Source organism: Cicer arietinum, chromosome 3 (genome assembly GCF_000331145.2).
Source record: "Cicer arietinum cultivar CDC Frontier isolate Library 1 chromosome 3, Cicar.CDCFrontier_v2.0, whole genome shotgun sequence".
Lineage (NCBI taxonomy): Eukaryota > Viridiplantae > Streptophyta > Magnoliopsida > Fabales > Fabaceae > Cicer > Cicer arietinum.
In genome coordinates, this window is record NC_021162.2 from 20,547,510 (window position 1) to 20,565,921 (window position 18,412).

The window sequence follows — 18,412 nt, forward strand, 5'->3', positions numbered from 1 at the left end:
TTAGACAACCACATAGATAAAATATTCAAAACACAAATCACAAGCCACTTAGGCAACCACAAATATAATATTATTTAAAACACAAATCACGCGTCACTTAGGCAACCACAAAGATAAAATATTTAAGATTAAATTTTAATCACATAAGACATCAAAGTTTTATTCTCATAGACGCTTACAATCAAGAGTCAATAATTTTGTTATCCCAAATAAATAACACACAAACACGTGAATAAATGTCTTACATCCATTACTTTCATTTTATAAACTATACAATTGGATTAACGACATGTTATTGATAGACATCAAAACTCAAATAACTAATAACACATACAAATATAAACTTTATTTCTTCTACTATAAATTTTATTTGATTATTAGTCATTCAGACATACAAATCAAGGTTTACCTCTAAAAACATCACAAAAATCAAGTTAATCATGTTATCATAATTAAAATTAAAACTTTACACCAATTCCCCCAAGACTCATATAGATTTCTTAAAAATCAAAACTTTGAAATGAAATAGCACAAAAATCGAAACTTTAAATTAAAGACATCCTAAAAAAATATTACTCATGAGATCATAATAAAAATCATAGCTTTATAATTAAGTACACATAAACAACACACAAATAATAACTTTACATCAAATATATGACATCAAACATATTACTCATGTTATAATAATAAAAATTGAAATTTATAATTAAGTTTATCAAAGCAAACATATTACTTTTAAAAAACATAATATTATAGTTAAATTCTTTAAGGCAAATAAAAATCAATATTTTTCTTTTAAGACATCAAGACATATATCAATATCATACAAACTATTAATTTAATATCTAGCCCAACCTTGCATGGGAAAAAACCCTTACCTTATGCGCTTTCTTTTTTAACACCTCTAAATTCGCATGAGAAATAGCTCATGATGCAGTAATGAATTCAACACCGATAAATATTGGAATTTACGACTTAGAAAATTATTTTGAGAGTGTGAATGACAAATAACGGTGACAACAAGAAGCCTAATGGAAATGTATGAACATATAAGCTATTTACGTTGCACTACTACCCTTGATTTGTTGTCTAAAATTGAATTGCACTTAATTCCAACATTATGCTACAAATAATTACTATTTCTTTAATTTTATTAGGTTGTTACAAAGTCAATTGAAATCATGTGTATGAGTTAATTATAATTAACTAATAGAGTTCACCATATATTGAAGGGTGTCACACACCAATTTTAACTAAATAAGTAAATTAGAGATTGTCACATCATCATTTTAATTTTTTTATTTAATAGTTACGAAACCAAAAATTTTATAGAATTATTTTTGTAGACAATTAAAATAAAATTATAATTTTTGTTTAAAAAAGATGAATGCATGATATACAAAAAGGACAATAGTCTTTTTGTGTCCACTCTTAATTGCAAAAAAAAAGTTATAATTAAATTTATGATCTTCCTTTAAAAAATTAATTAAAGGTGTTTAAAATGAGTTAATGCACATTATGCCAAGAAAACACTATGAATTGTCATAAAATCTTGTCATAAAAGAGAGTAAAAGAATGAGTCAAGTCACTAATTTTTGTTTTTATAGGATGGACCAAAAATATTTTCAAAACACTTATATATAAAGATTGGGTTTCACTAACTCTATAATATCTCCTAAAATTAATACTTATTTGGTGGCAAATAAAACTAACAAACAATATAACTTTTATAAATTATAATTTAATTAAATAATTCTAGTAATATTTTATCAACTAAAATAAATCAAGCAAGACAAGAATACCACTTATACATAATAAAATAAAACAAACCTATCAAACAAATCAATTTCATGATTATCGAAACTAATCAAAAAAAAAAATGCACAATAGTCCATTTAGGAAATTATGCACAATAGTCCATTTAGGAAATAATGACATCATAAATCATCCTCATGTACTTGTCATGCCAAAACAATTAAATAAAAATAAAGATTATAATTATTCACGTAGAATAGAGTGTGATAAAACTTAATTTAATTTATTTAAAAATAAAATAATTATTAAATTAATAATAGCAATTACTAAAAAAACACATATGTAATAATATACATGAAAATTTTGGGGTGTTACAAGTCGCATCCCGGGTATTTAAATTTTTTTTCTTTTGGAATTTTAAAAAAAATAACTCTTAATTTAATAAAAAAAATCATATTAATAAAATAAAATAAAATACATTTAATAGAAAAAAAATACATAGATGTGCTAAAACAAATAACGTGTCCATTATATTTTGCAGATAAAATAGCAATACGATTTTATTTTGTTAGCAACTCCCTCCTATTTTTCCTCCGATCTAATAAAAAAAATTATTAAAATAAAATATTGTTAATTTAATAAAAATTAAAATGATATTAATAAAATAAATCAAAATACATTTAATAGAAAAAAAATATATCAAACTTAGCATGGTTGAGTAGATGTGTCAAAACAAATAAAATATTCTTAATATTGTAGATAAAATTGTATTTTGTTAACAATTCCCTCCTATTTATCCTCCTATCTAATAAAAAAATATTGTTAATGTAATAAAAAAAATAAAAATATAAAAAGAATAAAATTATATTAATAAAATCAAGTAAAATATATTTAATAGAAAAACAATATCAAATTTAACGGGGTTGAATACATGTGCCAAAACAAATAAGGTTCTTTGTTTTGGTACATCTACTCATGTTCTATCAAATGTATTTTATTTCATTTTATTAATATAATTATTTTAAATATTTTTGTTGTTATTATTTTTATTACATTAACAATATTTTATTATTTTTTATTACATCAACAATATTTTATTTTTTTAATTATTTTTTATTTATTAGATAAGAGGAAAAATTGGGAGGGAGTTGTTAACAAAATACCTATTTTATCAGCAAAATATTAGAGACATTTGTTTTGTCACATTTACTTAACTCCGTTAAGTTTGATGTATTTCTTTTCTATTAAATATTTTTATTTTATTTTATTAATATTATTTTAATTTTTTATGAATGTTTTTATTATTTTTTATTTATTCAATTAACAATATTTTATTTTTATTTAGAAAAAATATGAGAGAGTTATTAACTAAATAAAATTGTATTGCTATTTTATCTGCAAAATATTATTGATACATTATTTATTTTGGCACATCTATTTAACTGCATTAAATTAAATTTGATGTATTTTTTTTCTATTAAATGTATTTTGTTTTATTTTATTAATATTATTTTATTTGTTTAAATATTTTTATTATTTTTTATTTATCAAATTAATAATTATCATTTTATTAAATTCAAAAAAAAAATTTAAAGTGCAGTGTATATTTTTTAAAAAGTGGATAGATAAATAAAGAATTCAAATACTTAACTAATTTTAACTAATTTTTTGAAAGAAAATTAGGTTACACATTTTTCTTCGATGCGGCATCATTTTAGAAATACTCATGATTTTTTTTTACTAAAAACACAATTTCCAATTTTAAAATTTCAAAAATTAGCACCATCAGCATATACCCTGAAGCTTCTTTATACCCATTATCTTCCATCAAAATCAAAATTACTCAACAAAAACAAAAGAGAGAATGGGCGTAATAACAAGACCGCATCCTTCATAGTTCATCCACTTCGACATTCATCTTCCTCAATCGCTACACACTCACATCATCGCTTCATCTCAAAAGCAAAGGTAATAAATAATAATCTAGGGTTTGCTATTTCTATTGAAATTAGTTCATAAAATTAATAACTAGTAAATGTTTATTGTTTCAGCAAGTGGTGATTGAGTGTAGTTGAATATGAGCATTGTTCCGAAAGAGACGATCGAGGTTATTGCACAGAGTATTGGGATTAACAATTTATCTCCCGATGTTGCTCTTGCTGTTGCTCCTGATGTTGAATACCGTATGCGCCAGATCATGCAGGTCAACTCTCTCTCTTCATTTTTTTGGATTAATTTAGGGAATGAAATTTGAACTGATAAACAAGTGAATTTGTTGTGTTAAAAACTTGAACTATGCAACATAATCCACATCTTATCTTGTACTGTTTGTTCAAACAGCTGTATTATGAGAATAGTTAGTTAGTTAGTTAGCATGTTAATAGTTAATTAGAGAATAAGTAGTGTGTAGTAATTGCAGTTATAATAGATATCAATGTTATCAATCCTGGAGAGCAGAGCGTAGCAGCTGACCCCCAAATTGGTATAGTGAGGTAGGAGATAGTGTACTAATGCTATTTCAAAATGTTCATACCTGTGTTGTCAATTGCAAATCTTAGGAAATAGCGGGTTGTTCTAATTCCACTATGCTATAGTACTATAGCGCTGCAATAGTAGCTATTGGACAACACTTTGTACTAAACCGGAGCAGTAACGTTTTGTTCAAATTCTGCTGTGTTTGTACAGTTTATATAATTTATACTATTAAACTATAATATTATATACATGAAAAATCAACAACTAGGTGTGACTGACCATTGAGGAGGTGAAACAAGAATGAGACAGAAACCAAAACGCTGTTTTGGTGTTTTTAATTCCAAAATTCATAAAATACTCCCAGCAAAAAGCCTTGTAATTTGTAAGGGTTTATTTGAAATATTTGAACTCATTTTGAGGTATGACGCTTTAGCGGTCACACAATTTTCTGTTTTGGCCGTTACACTAAATTTCTCCGCTACACAGCTATAGCATTGCTATAGTGCACAATTTACAACACTGGTAGATACACACTGCTTTTGTATTTGATTTCTCATATTTTATGGAGGACTAATGCACAATGCTCCCATCAAGTTGGGGTGTATAGGGATGATAAATGTACTCAGTCTTACTACATAGAGATCTTGTTTTCAAGATTCGAACTTATGACCTCTAGGTCATAAGACAAAAAAATTACCGTTGTGCCAAGGCTAGGGTAGGAAAATAAATTTTTTTGGATTGATGCTCCTCAAAATAATTAAAAGTTCTATCCCTTTTCTAGTCTTCCTTTAACCATGGAAACTTTCACTCAGGAAGCAATCAAATGCATGCGACACTCTAGGAGAACCACTTTGACGGCGGATGATGTTGATGCTGCACTCAACTTGAAGAATGTTGAAGTAAGCAACTAAAGTATTTTTTGTTTAAAGTGTGAATGATAGGTTTCAGTTCTATTATCATTTAGCAACAATCATCTCATTCTATGATTTTTTAATGATAAATCTTGTCTTAATTTTCACTTTCTGGTATTTTTGAGCTCTTACGTATGAGTATGACCTCAAGAATTACTGTCTTTTTTTTTTTTTTTCTAACAGTAACTCCGAACCCTATCTTAAAACATGTATAGATAGAAAAGGATTAAAGCCTACATAACTTTTGTGAATTTTGAAGATTGTGAGTTACGTGTACTTTTTAAATATATACACAGGTGATTGAAATAATGCAATTTTTTTATTACTATTTTCTTGTAGAAGGAAAGCACGGTCCTTAATTGTAAACCCTCTAATGTGAAAGTAGTTTATGTGTTTTCCAGTTTTTCTTTGGCAGTTCTTCATTTATCTGTATAAGATTATTTTGTTATCTGTTTATGCTTCTAAAATAATTGCCCACCCAAGAAAATTAAAATAACGTACGTTTATTATATTTTTTCTCTCCTTTGATTTGATAAAAGATGTATTCTTATATAGTTGTCATGTGTCTCTGGTTTAGAAATGCTTTTGTTTAGATCTTTTGTAACATAAGTTTTATTCTAGAATGTAGAAACAATCCTTGTTTTTCTCAGTTTACATGACTTGATTATCACATCTGAGAGCATATATGCAGAAATTTTTTAAGTATCTTCCTATTTCATACTGGTTGGTCAGCATTCTCTAAACTTGTGGGAAGATGTGTATTTATTTTTCTATTGAATGAGAGCTTGACTGTGGATATAAGGATCTGTTGATAGAGTGGTTCATATTACAAGTATCAACTGGAAGCTTTAGCAAGGTCTCGTCATTGCAAAAATGCTTACTTTTTGTCTCTAATCTCAGTATCATTTTTTTTTGTTTTGTCTTATGTCAGCCAATATATGGATTTGCATCTGGTGGTCCTTTACGGTTTAAACGAGCTGTTGGACACAGAGATTTGTTTTATATTGATGACAAGGATGTTGACTTAAAAGATGTAAGGGAGTAATCAATCATTGTTACTTCAATTGGATTTAAACCTGGAGTGCATAACCTCCTTAAAATTATAGTTTGTGCTAATTATAGGTCATTGAAGCTTCTTTACCAAAAGCACCCCTTGATACTGCACTTACATGTCACTGGCTTGCCATTGAAGGAGTGCAACCTGCTATTCCAGAAAATGCTCCTGTAGAGGGTAGGTATCTAACCTTAAGAACTGCCAGTAGTTTTTTTGCTCACAGAGGAATGTTACACGCTACCCTTTGTTGACCTAGGTTTTAGTCAACTAAAATAAGAATTAGAAATTGTTGATGTATATTTTTCTGATATTATTACTTTGTCTTATGCCTTCTCTGTCCGTTCATGAATTTTTTCTTATGTTAGTGGTTAGATTGTGAGATGTGATTATTTAAGTGGTTTTTACAATTTTTATAATGTCATTATCTCTGTTGTCGATTGCGGCGGGATACCATGGTCATCATCAGTTTATCACCTGTCTACACTATTTGATAAAAACATTTATCAATAAATTATCAACATATGGATGTCTGTAGCTATATATACTTGTGGAGACGCACATGATGCAGACAAACAGGGATTATTTGTCAGCTTAATGTTTTGCGATCTATTATGGATTCTTTTTAAATCTTCCAAGTTACCTATAACTTGTGTTGCCCTGCCTCTTTTAAGAATAACTGTTTTTCCCATTATTTTATTTGCAGTAATTTCAGCTCCTTCAGATATCAAAAAGCATGAACAAAAGGACGACAACCTTCCAGTTGACATCAAATTACCTGTTAAGCATGTATTATCTAAAGAGCTTCAGGTATCAAAATTATTAAGCCACTGCAAGCTATCTTGTCTCTTATCCTTTAGTTCATTTACATTAGCTTTATATTTTCTTACAGCTGTATTTTGATAAAGTGGCTGAGTTAACTTTGAATGAGCCTGATTCTGTTCTCTTCAAAGAAGCATTAGTAAGTTTGGCTACTGATTCTGGACTTCATCCGTTAGTTCCGTACTTCACATGCTTTGTAGCTGATGAGGTAACAATATTTTTCTTTTTTCGTTTTGGTGGATAAGAATGAAAGTGTCTCCTTACACTTGCTCACCGGAACTGTGTGCTTCTCTGTTATTTTCAGGTTTCTCATGGTTTGCATAATTTTCCCCTTCTATTTGCGCTGATGCGAGTTGTTAATAGCCTTTTGCAAAACCCTTGTATTCATATCGAACCTTATGTAAGTTCAACTCTCGGGTTAGTATACTTACATCATTAATATTTGAATCAATATTATCACATTCTCTATTTGGAATTCTGTAGTTTCCATTGAATCACATAAGCATGCTTTATGCTTAAGTATTGAGGTTGATTTGACATTTGTTGCTCCACCATTAAAATGACTCTAACAACATTTGACCCAAAAATTATAGAAGCAAATTAAAATTTAAAAATACACATTTAGTGTAGTTTCTAAAAGCCTGGTGTGTGGGATGGGCCATCAGCCTGCAAAGACCAGGCCTGAGTTCCATTTTCTGGCCCCATATTCTATTGTCAGCCAGGTTGGGAAAATCCAGCCCATTTGTCCAGACTCAATGGCTTTAATTATCTAATAATGTGTTTTTTTTTTATGTATACATAAGGCCAGGTTGAGTGGTTGTAGTCTTGAAGAGCAATAAAAAAAATTAAATGAGCAACCAATTCAAAACTGAATCACACAAAACATATGGCACCATAATGAGAGGTAGCTTAGTGGGCTAACCCAATTTTGAAATACCAATCTTCTTTATGTGTACTTTGTGATATTAATTTGTTTTGCTTGTTAATTTTACCAGATGCTTGACTACCAATTTTCTTCATTTTTATTTTAAATTTCTGCTCCTACTTTTACTAAATAATATAATCATGTAAGTGATGCCTTTGTTTTTTCATTATACTTGGTTGACTAGTTGAGTGTGTATACTCTTCAATGCTCATCATTGTCGCCACTTGTAGAAAAGCTTTATCTGCTCAGGACAATTTACTTTTTGTTTCTTTGCAATTTCTTTATTCGGCAGTAAGAGTTCTAATGGGCAGCATTTAGGCACAAGCAGTTCTCATAAATGAGATCATGCGAAACAGTCTCTTACGTCTTTATCTTTCGATTTTTGCTTTCTTTAGCTACACCAATTGATGCCATCAATTGTGACCTGCCTTGTTGCCAAAAGGTTGGGAAGTAGATTGACAGACAACCATTGGGAACTTAGAGACTTCACAGCTAACCTGGTTGCATCAATATGCAAAAGGTAAGATATCCTCAATCTCTTTGTTATATGTTGTGAAACAAGGGAAATGGAAGATATTTTGATATTTTTATTGGTATCCTTGTTGCAATTCATTATACATTTCCTCCTTTGATTTTATGGCGGCACAGTCAATGAATAATATATTTGTTGTGTATTTCGTTCCAAATGAACCCATTTTTTTGTAGGTCGAGTTCAAAGACACTTCAATATTTCCTTTTCATTTGATAAATTTGTATTGTTTAAAAACTTATGCTTTTTGGTGAGTTAACAGCTTCCTTGTACAGTCGTTGTCCTTTGATGATTTTGAACTTGCTGCTTACTGTTGAAATATCAAGTTGTAAACTGGAAAATCTAGTCTTGCTCAATGATTTTTGGTATCTCACCTGGTTTGAAATATTGGGTGGCTTGTTTGTTGGCCACTAATTGATTGGAACCTGAATCTGTCCTTTTTTAAATGCTTGTGTTATGCAGGTTTGGACATGTTTATAGTAATCTACAATCGCGGTTGACAAGAACATTGCTAAATGCATTCTTGGATCCCAAGAAGGCAATGACACAACACTATGGTGCAATTCAGGGGTTAGGAGCTCTGGGACCCAATGTGGTATTGTGCCTCTCCCTGCCCTTTGCAATTTTGGAATTGGTGAAACACTAAAAGTAGGACTAATGTTATGAAAGATGAAAAATCATTAAACCAGTGCATTTTGTATTTATTTGAATATAACCCGGCAATAGGTACTGTAACGTGTTGTCTCTCATGGCATTGGAAATAGGAGATTAAAATTTGTTTTCATATCCACAATTTTTTGTTTTAAAACACCTGGGAAGAAGAGGCCGTTGTTTTGCAGGAAAGATGGAGGAAGAGGAGCTAACTTCATATTTAAGAGTAAATTTGAATAAGCTCAACCTTTGTTGATCAATTTATTCAGAAAATGAAATTGATTGATCAATTGTCAAAATATGTCCTAGAATATACTCTGGTTAGTTAAAATGACAGCTTCCAATGGGCTGACTGTATATGCCTGTAGTTATCAATATTATTAGGTTCACATTTTATTCAGTGTGACAGAAACTATTAGTTCTTTATATATTTAATATTATACAGTACTTTAAGACTTCTGTTAAAGTATTAATTTTGGGGAAAGAAGGTGCTACTTGTTTGATTGTTATTCATATAACTATCAAGCATGTATGAAACATAATTTTGTTATTTAATTTAGTTGGTTTAGTTGATGTCTTCATAACAAAGATGAATAAAGTGAACACTTTAAGGATTTAATTGGTTCACTCCCAAAAGCTATATATTTTAGTTGCTTAACTCTATTAAGATTTGATACTTACATCCGATGCTTTGAAGTGATTTTGTTGCATATCCTTACTTTGGAAGTAGGTTCGCCTTCTTTTGCTGCCAAATCTTGAAACATATATACGACTTCTTGAACCAGAGATGCTTCTTGAGACACAGAAAAATGAAATTAAAAGGCATGAAGCTTGGCGTGTTTATGGAGCCTTGCTGGTAAGATATGTTATCAGATACACTTGCTACAACTGATAAACATCAGTACCTCAGTCTCAGTATTTATTGTGATCTGATGATTGTGCGTAATGTTTTGTTCAGCGTGCTGCAGGTCAATGTATATACGTTCCGCTAAAGTTGTTCCCAGCTTTTCCATCTCCTGACCCTCATGCTGTTTGGAAGACCAGTGCAAATGTTCTTACGTCTCCACCTCGTGAGTATTTTCATCATTGCTTGAGAAAAAACCGGTTAATTGTAAATGTAGGTATTTTAACTTTTAAATCTTGTCATAGAGGGTGAACCCCTTTTGCTTGCGTAGTTAATTTAATGGAGTACATAATACCCACAAAAGAAAAGAAGCTGCATTCTAAAATGTTGACATCTCAATAAAAGAAATTAACCTTTTGAACCTGAAGAAATAGTCAAGTTGGTCACAATCAAGGCTTATCAAATTGCGTTTCGAATTATGAACTGCGTAACTTATTTTTGGACCATGAATTGTAAAATTCAAATTATGAATTGTGTTCATAAGGAATTGTAAAATTCTAACTCAAAAACACAATGAAGAATCTTGGAACATAAAATATATTAATGATATATGATGATCAATGTAAAGTTGTAAGCTAGTGTTTGACAAAACTTTCCTCTAATTTTTTGATAGACTTTCAATAGATACCATAGACAACCTGGGCTGATTGATTTCATCAGAAAATTCAAAGATCTCGATAATGTTTCTGTTGAATATATATTTGTGCAATTCTTTGAAAGCAATACACGGAATATTCAGATACAATTTGTGATGTTATAAAAATGTCAATAGTGATCATCCACTTGAAACTTTAACTAGTCTGGTCTGTTTGTAGACTGTAGTTTGCAAGACCAGAGTATCAACTGTAAGCTGTGTACCTTTTTATGATTATATTGTGTACTGATGCTTTCTTATGATTGATCATCAAGATAAACGCAAGGCAAGCCCTATGGAATTGGAACAGCAGCCCCCTGTGAAGAAAGCAGCTACTGATGGAGAGGTTAGTGTGGTTCTGGCAAATTCCTCACCATCTCATATGCAAGGTGAGACAGGAACTCAAGCTTCTTCAGTTGATTCAAAAATTGGTTCATCATCATCTTCTGGACAGACGACAAATCAAAATCAGATCACTATCGATGGTGAAGTTAGAAGCAAGGAGGTTGATACTCAGGGTCTGAACGCTTCTGCCATCCTAGCTCATATTTGGAAGGATGAGCTGAACTCAGGACGTATCTTGTCGTCACTGGTTGAGCTGTTTGGTGAAAACATCCTTTCATTCATTCAGTCTCGTGAGATGTGTATGTTCTTGTAACTTAGGGCGTATTTTAGCATGTTTTTTATGGATAACCTATAGGTAATGTGTGATTTCTAGAACAAACTAATATCACTTGGTATAAAGTATATAATTTTTTTTTTCTGGCGAATGAAATTTTACTCCACCATAATTTTAGTTTTTGATACTTTAGATGTTGGGCGATAGTTGCTTGTTGGAGAATCTTTTTGCAGCCTCATTGAGAATTTAGGTGATACAAAAATAGTTATATGGGGATATGAAGTGGTAGATAAATTTAAACAGCCATAACTTTAATCATTCTTATAATTTCAATACAATTCCTTTTTTGACTGATGAAAAAAATCCAGATTAAGATAGTTTAGTTGATGCAGAAATTTGCAATTCATAACAAAACAGTTTCATTAAAGTGTTTTAATCGAAACAGTTAAAACAACAAGCCAAATATTTAAAATACTACAATACTTGCAGAATTAGTTAAATTTTAGGCATGATCAGAGAAGCACTTAAGCTGCTATTTTATTAGACTCTCTTTCAACAGCTTTTTTCAGGATGCTGTCTTCTTCTAAAACCATTTGAACTGGCAAGAAACCCATACCATCTGCCATAGCAAGCATCATCTGCTTAGTTTCATTCATGAACTCTTCTAGATCAACAGTGCCATTCAAATTGTGATCGAATTGTACGAACAAGGATCCATAAACACGAGCAAGCTCATCAGGGTCCGGCTCCACATCAATACCAAAGTGCGTTTCCAAAACCCTCAAACTCTTGAGCTCCTTTAGCATCTCTTCATATGATAGAAGACCATCTTTATTTGTGTCAAGTTGAGCGAAGCGATTACTTATCGAGTTGTTAAAAGCTTCTTCATCTTCAAGGAATTGGACAATTGTGGCACCATCCAAAATTTCTACACTCATCTTTCTCTTCTTTTTAATGTTTAATGGAAGGTAGTTTTTGTATGGAAGTAAAAAAGTAATGTTTGTGCAAATACTAGTGATTTGATGAGAAGCGTTGGTTCCTTCCTAGTATATATATAGCCATTGAAAATTGGTTCCAAAAGCATATATTCCTACCACAACTAACATGGTATAGAAACTATGTGTTGTTCCAGTAAAAACAAAATTAAAAAAGAAACCGTATGTTGTTTACGTCCCAAGATTAATTAATGTTATTTTATTCTTTAGTCAACCCATCTAAATCGGACTATTCGCACCTGATTATTGGAACTTGGAATTGTTCCTGTCGGTAGTATATATAATATACACACATATATACGGTGTAAACAAACCATGTAGTTGAAGCATATGATTAATGGGGTATATTATTTACTCCTATTCTTCATTGTAAACAAAAAATAATTAACTTCACTTTTATTGAAAGGTTTAGTTAAACTATTAAAATTTAATATTATCGATTTCATAAAATTACTACCTCGACCCCTTTTTAAACAAGCACCAATTATATATTTCACATATCCCGAAAGAAGTTGATAGTGTAGTTAATATATATTTTTGTGTGTAATTATTACTTAATTTTTGTGTGTATAAATATATTTAATGTTCGATTTTTCATCTTCTAAGACAAATTGATACTATTATTAAGGGATATATCCCTTTCGAATTTATTTACAAGTACAAACGAGTCAAAGAAAACTGGTGTATATTTGAAAAAATAATAATAAAGGCATCAAGTAACTTGCAAGGAAGATCATATTTAGGAATTTTATTTTTTTCTCAAGGGAGTTTATAGTTTGAAATAGAGATAGTATAAGTGCACTATCTAAAATGTTATTCATTAAAAAATACTAATTGCATTTGTATTTATTTTTTATGATAGAAGTCATTAAAGAGTGAAAATGTAAATTAATTTCACTTTTATTTGAGAATTTTTTGGAGTAATTCACTTTATTTGCACTAAAAAACGAGGAGAGTATTTATTTTGATGAAATAAGTAAATTAGTTAAAAACCGATGTGGTTGGAATGATGGATTAATAAAATTTATTTAAAGAGGAATCGTTTAGTATAATTTGAGTGTGTATTTTTGCTAAAAAAATCTTTAAATAAATTTTTACTTACCTCTAAATCAAACAATAACTAAAACTAATTTCTCTTAAAAAAATTTTGGTTAAGGAAAAAAAAAAAAGAGTTAAATCAAAGAAGGAATAGAGAGTACATGGATCATGAGTGAGGCAAGTGAATTGTAAGTCAGTGGGCAAATAAATTCCATGTGCCAAAGTAAAAGTTGGAAGTCTAATGCTCTCCTACTGTCTGTCAACCATTTCGAAACGAGTAAAATCGGTTGGTTTTATGTTTGGTTGAAAGTCTTAAACAAGGATACCCATTGATTTTTTTTGATACTATTATTCAATGAACTAAAATTATTATACATACCAATGGATCTTCTTGGTATATTCTTTTTGTTTTTTTTTTCAGTGTAAGCTTAGTCGGTTAGGCGTAACACACTAATCAATTAGAAGATGGAATAGTGACACTGTTGCATTTTTTTCGTCATAACTTTAATATAAATGTTAGAATAATGTGTTGTTAGTGGCGTTGAAAATATAGGAAAAAAATCTTACATGTTCTGAAATCTATAGGATGACGAAAATATAAGGAAAAATATTAATATTACTTTTGACCGTTTAAAAAAATTATATAAAAAAATCTTATAAATTCTAAAAGAGCAGTTTACATATAAATTGAACAAAAATTTGTATTGACTCATACAAACATCTCGACAATGGTATAAGAAATTTGATTATTTTATGGAGAATCATTGATACGATAAAACTATTTTTGATCATTGTGTGTTTGTCAAGAAATTCTCTGATGGTGATTATATTATTCTCTTGTTGTATGTGGATGACATGTTAGTTGTTGGTCGTGACACTAAAAAGGTTATATGTGGATGATAGATACCTCAGAAGCACTTCCAAAGTGTGCTTATGGTATAGAGGTGGTGAACATGTGTTGGATGGATGGCTACACAGATGCAGATATGGTAAGTGATCTTGATTCTAGAAAATCTACTTCTGGTTATATGAAGGGGGAGTTGTATTTTTGCAATCAAAGCTACAAAAGTGTGTTGCTTTATCCACTACTAAAGCTGAGTACATTGCAACAACTGAAACTTCCAAAAAACTCTTGTGGATGAAGAAATTCCTCCATGAGTTAGGCCTCAAGCAAAACAAATTTGTGTTATTCTGTGGTAGTCAAAGTGCAATCCATCTCATTAAGAATCCGACTTTTCAGGCAAAGTCGAAACATATTGTGGTGTGATATAATTGGATATGAGATGCACTGAAAATGAAATCTTTTATAATTGAAAATATTCATACTAATGATAATGGTTCAAATATGATGACGAATGTGTTGCCTGTGTCGAAGATGACATGTTGTAGATAGAAAGCTGACATGGTTGAACAGTATCTTTCCATTTGAGTCGTGAAAGAGAGATTTGTTGTGTAGACTCACTCTCCAAGTGGAACCCATCAATTTTACTAGTATTGTTATTATTATTAAAGAAAAAAAAAGGAATATATGTTTAATTGGGTTTGACTCATGTAAAGAAGAAAAAAAAAAAAAGGGATTTTATCCCTAATAAAACAAAAATGAACAGTGCCGCACATGAGAAGATTCAGGCAAGCAGCGCTGCAGGAAGAAAAGAAAAAGAAAACAAGGAGAGAAGGAAAAAAAAACTTGGTTTCAATGGTAAAGGGTTTGTAGCAAACTTGCTCTATTTAATCTACAATTTTAGTATGTTATTTCTATCATTGAGTTTTTTCTTTTAATATACAATGTTAATAGTTTTACTTTCTCTGACAGTTACTTTGGAATATCCACTTTAGCGGAAGGTTGTTTGTTATTTGTTTGATTTCCACCTTTGTTGATGACTATTGTTGATTGATATTCCCGAATGTTACTAGAAAGACTCTGGTGTACTAATTAATTATTATAGTGAAAGTTTTTACTGGACTATCATGTTGTTTTTTATTCTCTCAATTTGAGGGAAATTTTTCATATTAAAAATTGTGCCAATTATTGTTGCTTTGCAGAGTTATATTTTATGTTTGACCATTTATCTATACACGTGTGGAAAAATATTTTTCAATAGTTATATCTGATTTTTTACAAACACAAATTATGGAATTGGGCAAAACTTTATACCACAATGCAGAACAAGATATTGCATGTACTTGCAGTTTATGATTCACATTGGCAGAAGCCATGCACCTGTTTTTTAAAATGCAATTTCGATTCAACATTCTACGAGCACCAACAAGAAATAGGCTTCGCGTCCATCATCCAAGATGAAAACGACACATTTTTTATGGCTAACACTTCCTGGATCTCGTGCTTGCTACCACCTATTCATGAAGGTGAGGCTATCGGTTTCTTGCTTGTTCTTCATTGCACGCAGGAGTGGGAAGCATACCAAGTGATATTTGAAATAAATTGAAAAGTGGTGGTTGATGCACTTTATCATCTCACTAAGATTTTGAGGTGTTCTTTGTAAGAAGACAAACGAACATGGTGACTCGTCACTTAGCGAGAGCCTCCATTTCTTATGCTAGTCCGCATCTATTTTATGATCCTCCTATAATACTTGAACAATTTCTAATGAATTATATAAGTTAAGTTTAGCTTTTCCTAAAAAATAAATTATTATTAGCGGTTAATAGTAATAGTAGTTTAGATTTTTCAACTATCTGCTGTATATACCCATTGTAATATTAACATTATAAGTTTTATTCATTCTAGTGTGTTGAAAAATCATAAGATATAATTATTTCAATAATGTGGAATATTTTCTCCTACTATATATATAAATGGCTAAATAAAAATACAATTTAATAGATCAATAACAATTGACATGAAGTTAAATATCAGACACACCATAATTTTTAACGTGGAAAACTCCCTTCAAAGAGAGAGAATAAAAATCAAATGATCTAATCTAATAAAACCATCTATTATAATAATTAGACTTAATTGCAGTTTTGGTCCCCCTATTGTAGTTGAATCGCGAAAGTTGTCCCCCCATTTTATTTCTCCCCGATTTTGGTCCAAAATTTAATGAAATTTCATTTTTTTTGCATTTATTTAAGTCACACAATGCCTCAAGATCTCATGTGCAACAATTGTACCTAAAATCTATGATCATAAATTGTGTAATACGATTTAAAAAAATGAAAGTTCATCAAGTTTTGGACTAAAATTCTGTTTGGGGGACCAAAACTGAGGAGAAACAAAATGCGGGGACTATTTTCGCGATTTAGCTCAAATATGAGGACCAAAACTACAATTATGCCTAATAATTAATAAGTACATCAAAGTCTTCCTAGTAACACTAGAACATCAACAACACATAGCCATCATCAAAAGGTGGGAACCAAACAAATAACAAAACAACATTCCACAAAAATAGGTAATCCAAATTAATTTTCAGAGAAAGTAAAACTACTAACAATGCATATCATAAGGATAAACTTAGTGATAAAAACAACATACTAAAATTGTTGACTAAACTGAACAAATCTGCTATACACCCATTTACCACCAAAATCAATTATTTCTTTGTCTCCTTCACATTGTAGTTTGTGTTAGGCTGTTTTTGTTTTTGATCTAGGTAATGATGCGCTCACTGTTTCATTCATTTTTTGCTTTGCACTAAAGTGCTACTGCACTAGGATTTTAATTCCCTTTCTCTTATTATTATGGGCCAAGCCCAAAATCATGTTTTTACCTTTTTTTTGTTTTCTTTTAATAATAATAATAATAATAATAACAACAATAATTATAATAAAACTAATGGGCTCCACTTATAAGTGAACCCATCTAACAAATCTCCCTTCACGACTCAAGTGGAAAGTTACGGCTTGATCATGCCCGCCTTCTTTCTACAACATATATTCTTCGACGCATGTAAAGTATTTGTCGTCATATCTGAACCATTTTCATCAATATAAATATTCTCAATTGAAAATGACTTCATCTTCAGCGAATCTCATAACCAATTATACCGCTACTCAATGTGATTCAACTTTTCATGAAAAATTATATTCTTATTGAGATAGATCATACTATGATTGTCACAGAATAACATAATTTTATCTTGCTTGAGGCCTAACTCTTGTAAGATTTTCTTCATCCACAAAAGTTATATAGAAGAAACATTTGCTTCAATGCACTCAACCTCGGTTGTGGAAAAAAAAAAATAACACACTCTTGTAGCCTTTATTGCCAAGACACGACTCTCCTTGCAAAAATCATCATATAACCAGAAGTAGATTTTCTAGAATCAGGACCACTTGTCATATATGCAAATGTGTAGCCATCTATCACAGATTCACCACCTCCAAAACATAAACACATTTTGGAAGTGCCTTTAAGATATCTGAAAATCCATTTCACTGCTTTTCAATGATCTTTACCACAATAAGAGAGAAATCGACTAACAACTCCAACGACATGAGAAATATATCGCCTTGTGCATATCATAATATACATCAAACTACCAACTGTCGATGCTTAAGGAACCTTCTTCATACCTTTTTTTTTTTTCTTTCTCACGTGTAGGGCATTGTTCAAAATTCCATTTGAATTGACTAGCAAATTGAGTAGTACTAAGTTTGCAATTGTTCGTGTTAAAACTCTCTAACACCTTCGGAATGTAATATTGTTGAGACAACCTTAACTTACCATGATTCTTATCACTTGTGATTCCCACGCCAAGGATCTGTTTTGCATTACCTAAGTCTTTCATTACAAAAGACTTACTCAAATCTTTTCTTAGATATTGAATCTTGTTAGTGTTATGAACAACAATCTACTTGTCATCCACATATAAAAAAAGAATAATATAATCATCATAAGATAATTTCTTTACATACATACATATGCTTCTCCATAAAGGTCAAATTTGTTGTACCATTGTCGGGGTGCTTGCCTGAGCCCACAAGTTTTTCTTCAATTTTCACACAAGTTGCTATTTATCTTTAACTTCAGAGCACTTAGGTTGCTCCATATATATATATATATATATATATATATATATATATATATATATATATATATATATATCTTTCTCTAAATCACTCAAAAAAAATATT

General features: G+C 30.3%; 2 protein-coding genes across 2 annotated transcripts; one reads left to right on the forward strand and one right to left on the reverse strand.

Annotated features, from left to right (window-relative positions):
- The first annotated feature begins 3,584 nt into the window (after positions 1 to 3,584).
- Positions 3,585 to 11,471, forward strand: LOC101504336 (transcription initiation factor TFIID subunit 6). Its single transcript, XM_004492079.4, has 13 exons — positions 3,585 to 3,726; positions 3,810 to 3,961; positions 5,046 to 5,132; positions 6,076 to 6,177; positions 6,267 to 6,375; positions 6,902 to 7,005; positions 7,088 to 7,225; positions 7,322 to 7,417; positions 8,338 to 8,462; positions 8,934 to 9,066; positions 9,853 to 9,978; positions 10,081 to 10,192; positions 10,936 to 11,471. The coding sequence occupies exons 2-13, from the start codon at positions 3,836 to 3,838 to the stop codon at positions 11,316 to 11,318; spliced, it is 1,641 nt and encodes a 546-aa protein (XP_004492136.1). The 5' UTR covers positions 3,585 to 3,726; positions 3,810 to 3,835; the 3' UTR covers positions 11,319 to 11,471.
- A 210-nt stretch (positions 11,472 to 11,681) lies between these two features.
- On the reverse strand, positions 11,682 to 12,313 carry LOC101504669 (uncharacterized). The gene has a single exon (XM_004492080.4). It carries the CDS (start codon positions 12,215 to 12,217, stop codon positions 11,804 to 11,806), a length of 414 nt encoding a protein of 137 aa, XP_004492137.1. The 5' UTR covers positions 12,218 to 12,313; the 3' UTR covers positions 11,682 to 11,803.
- Positions 12,314 to 18,412: the final 6,099 nt, after the last annotated feature.

What these genes read in the sequence shown, in the direction of transcription:
- LOC101504336 (XM_004492079.4), top strand. Translation starts at nt 3,836, where the DNA reads ATGAGCATTGTTCCGAAAGAGACGATCGAGGTTATTGCACAGAGTATT. An exon ending in GTTGCATCAATATGCAAAAG is followed by an intron (nt 8,463 to 8,933) that starts GTAAGATATCCT and finishes TGTGTTATGCAG; the next exon opens with GTTTGGACATGTTTATAGTA. An exon ending in GAGCTCTGGGACCCAATGTG is followed by an intron (nt 9,067 to 9,852) that starts GTATTGTGCCTC and finishes CTTTGGAAGTAG; the next exon opens with GTTCGCCTTCTTTTGCTGCC.
- LOC101504669 (XM_004492080.4), bottom strand. Translation starts at nt 12,217, where the DNA reads ATGAGTGTAGAAATTTTGGATGGTGCCACAATTGTCCAATTCCTTGAA.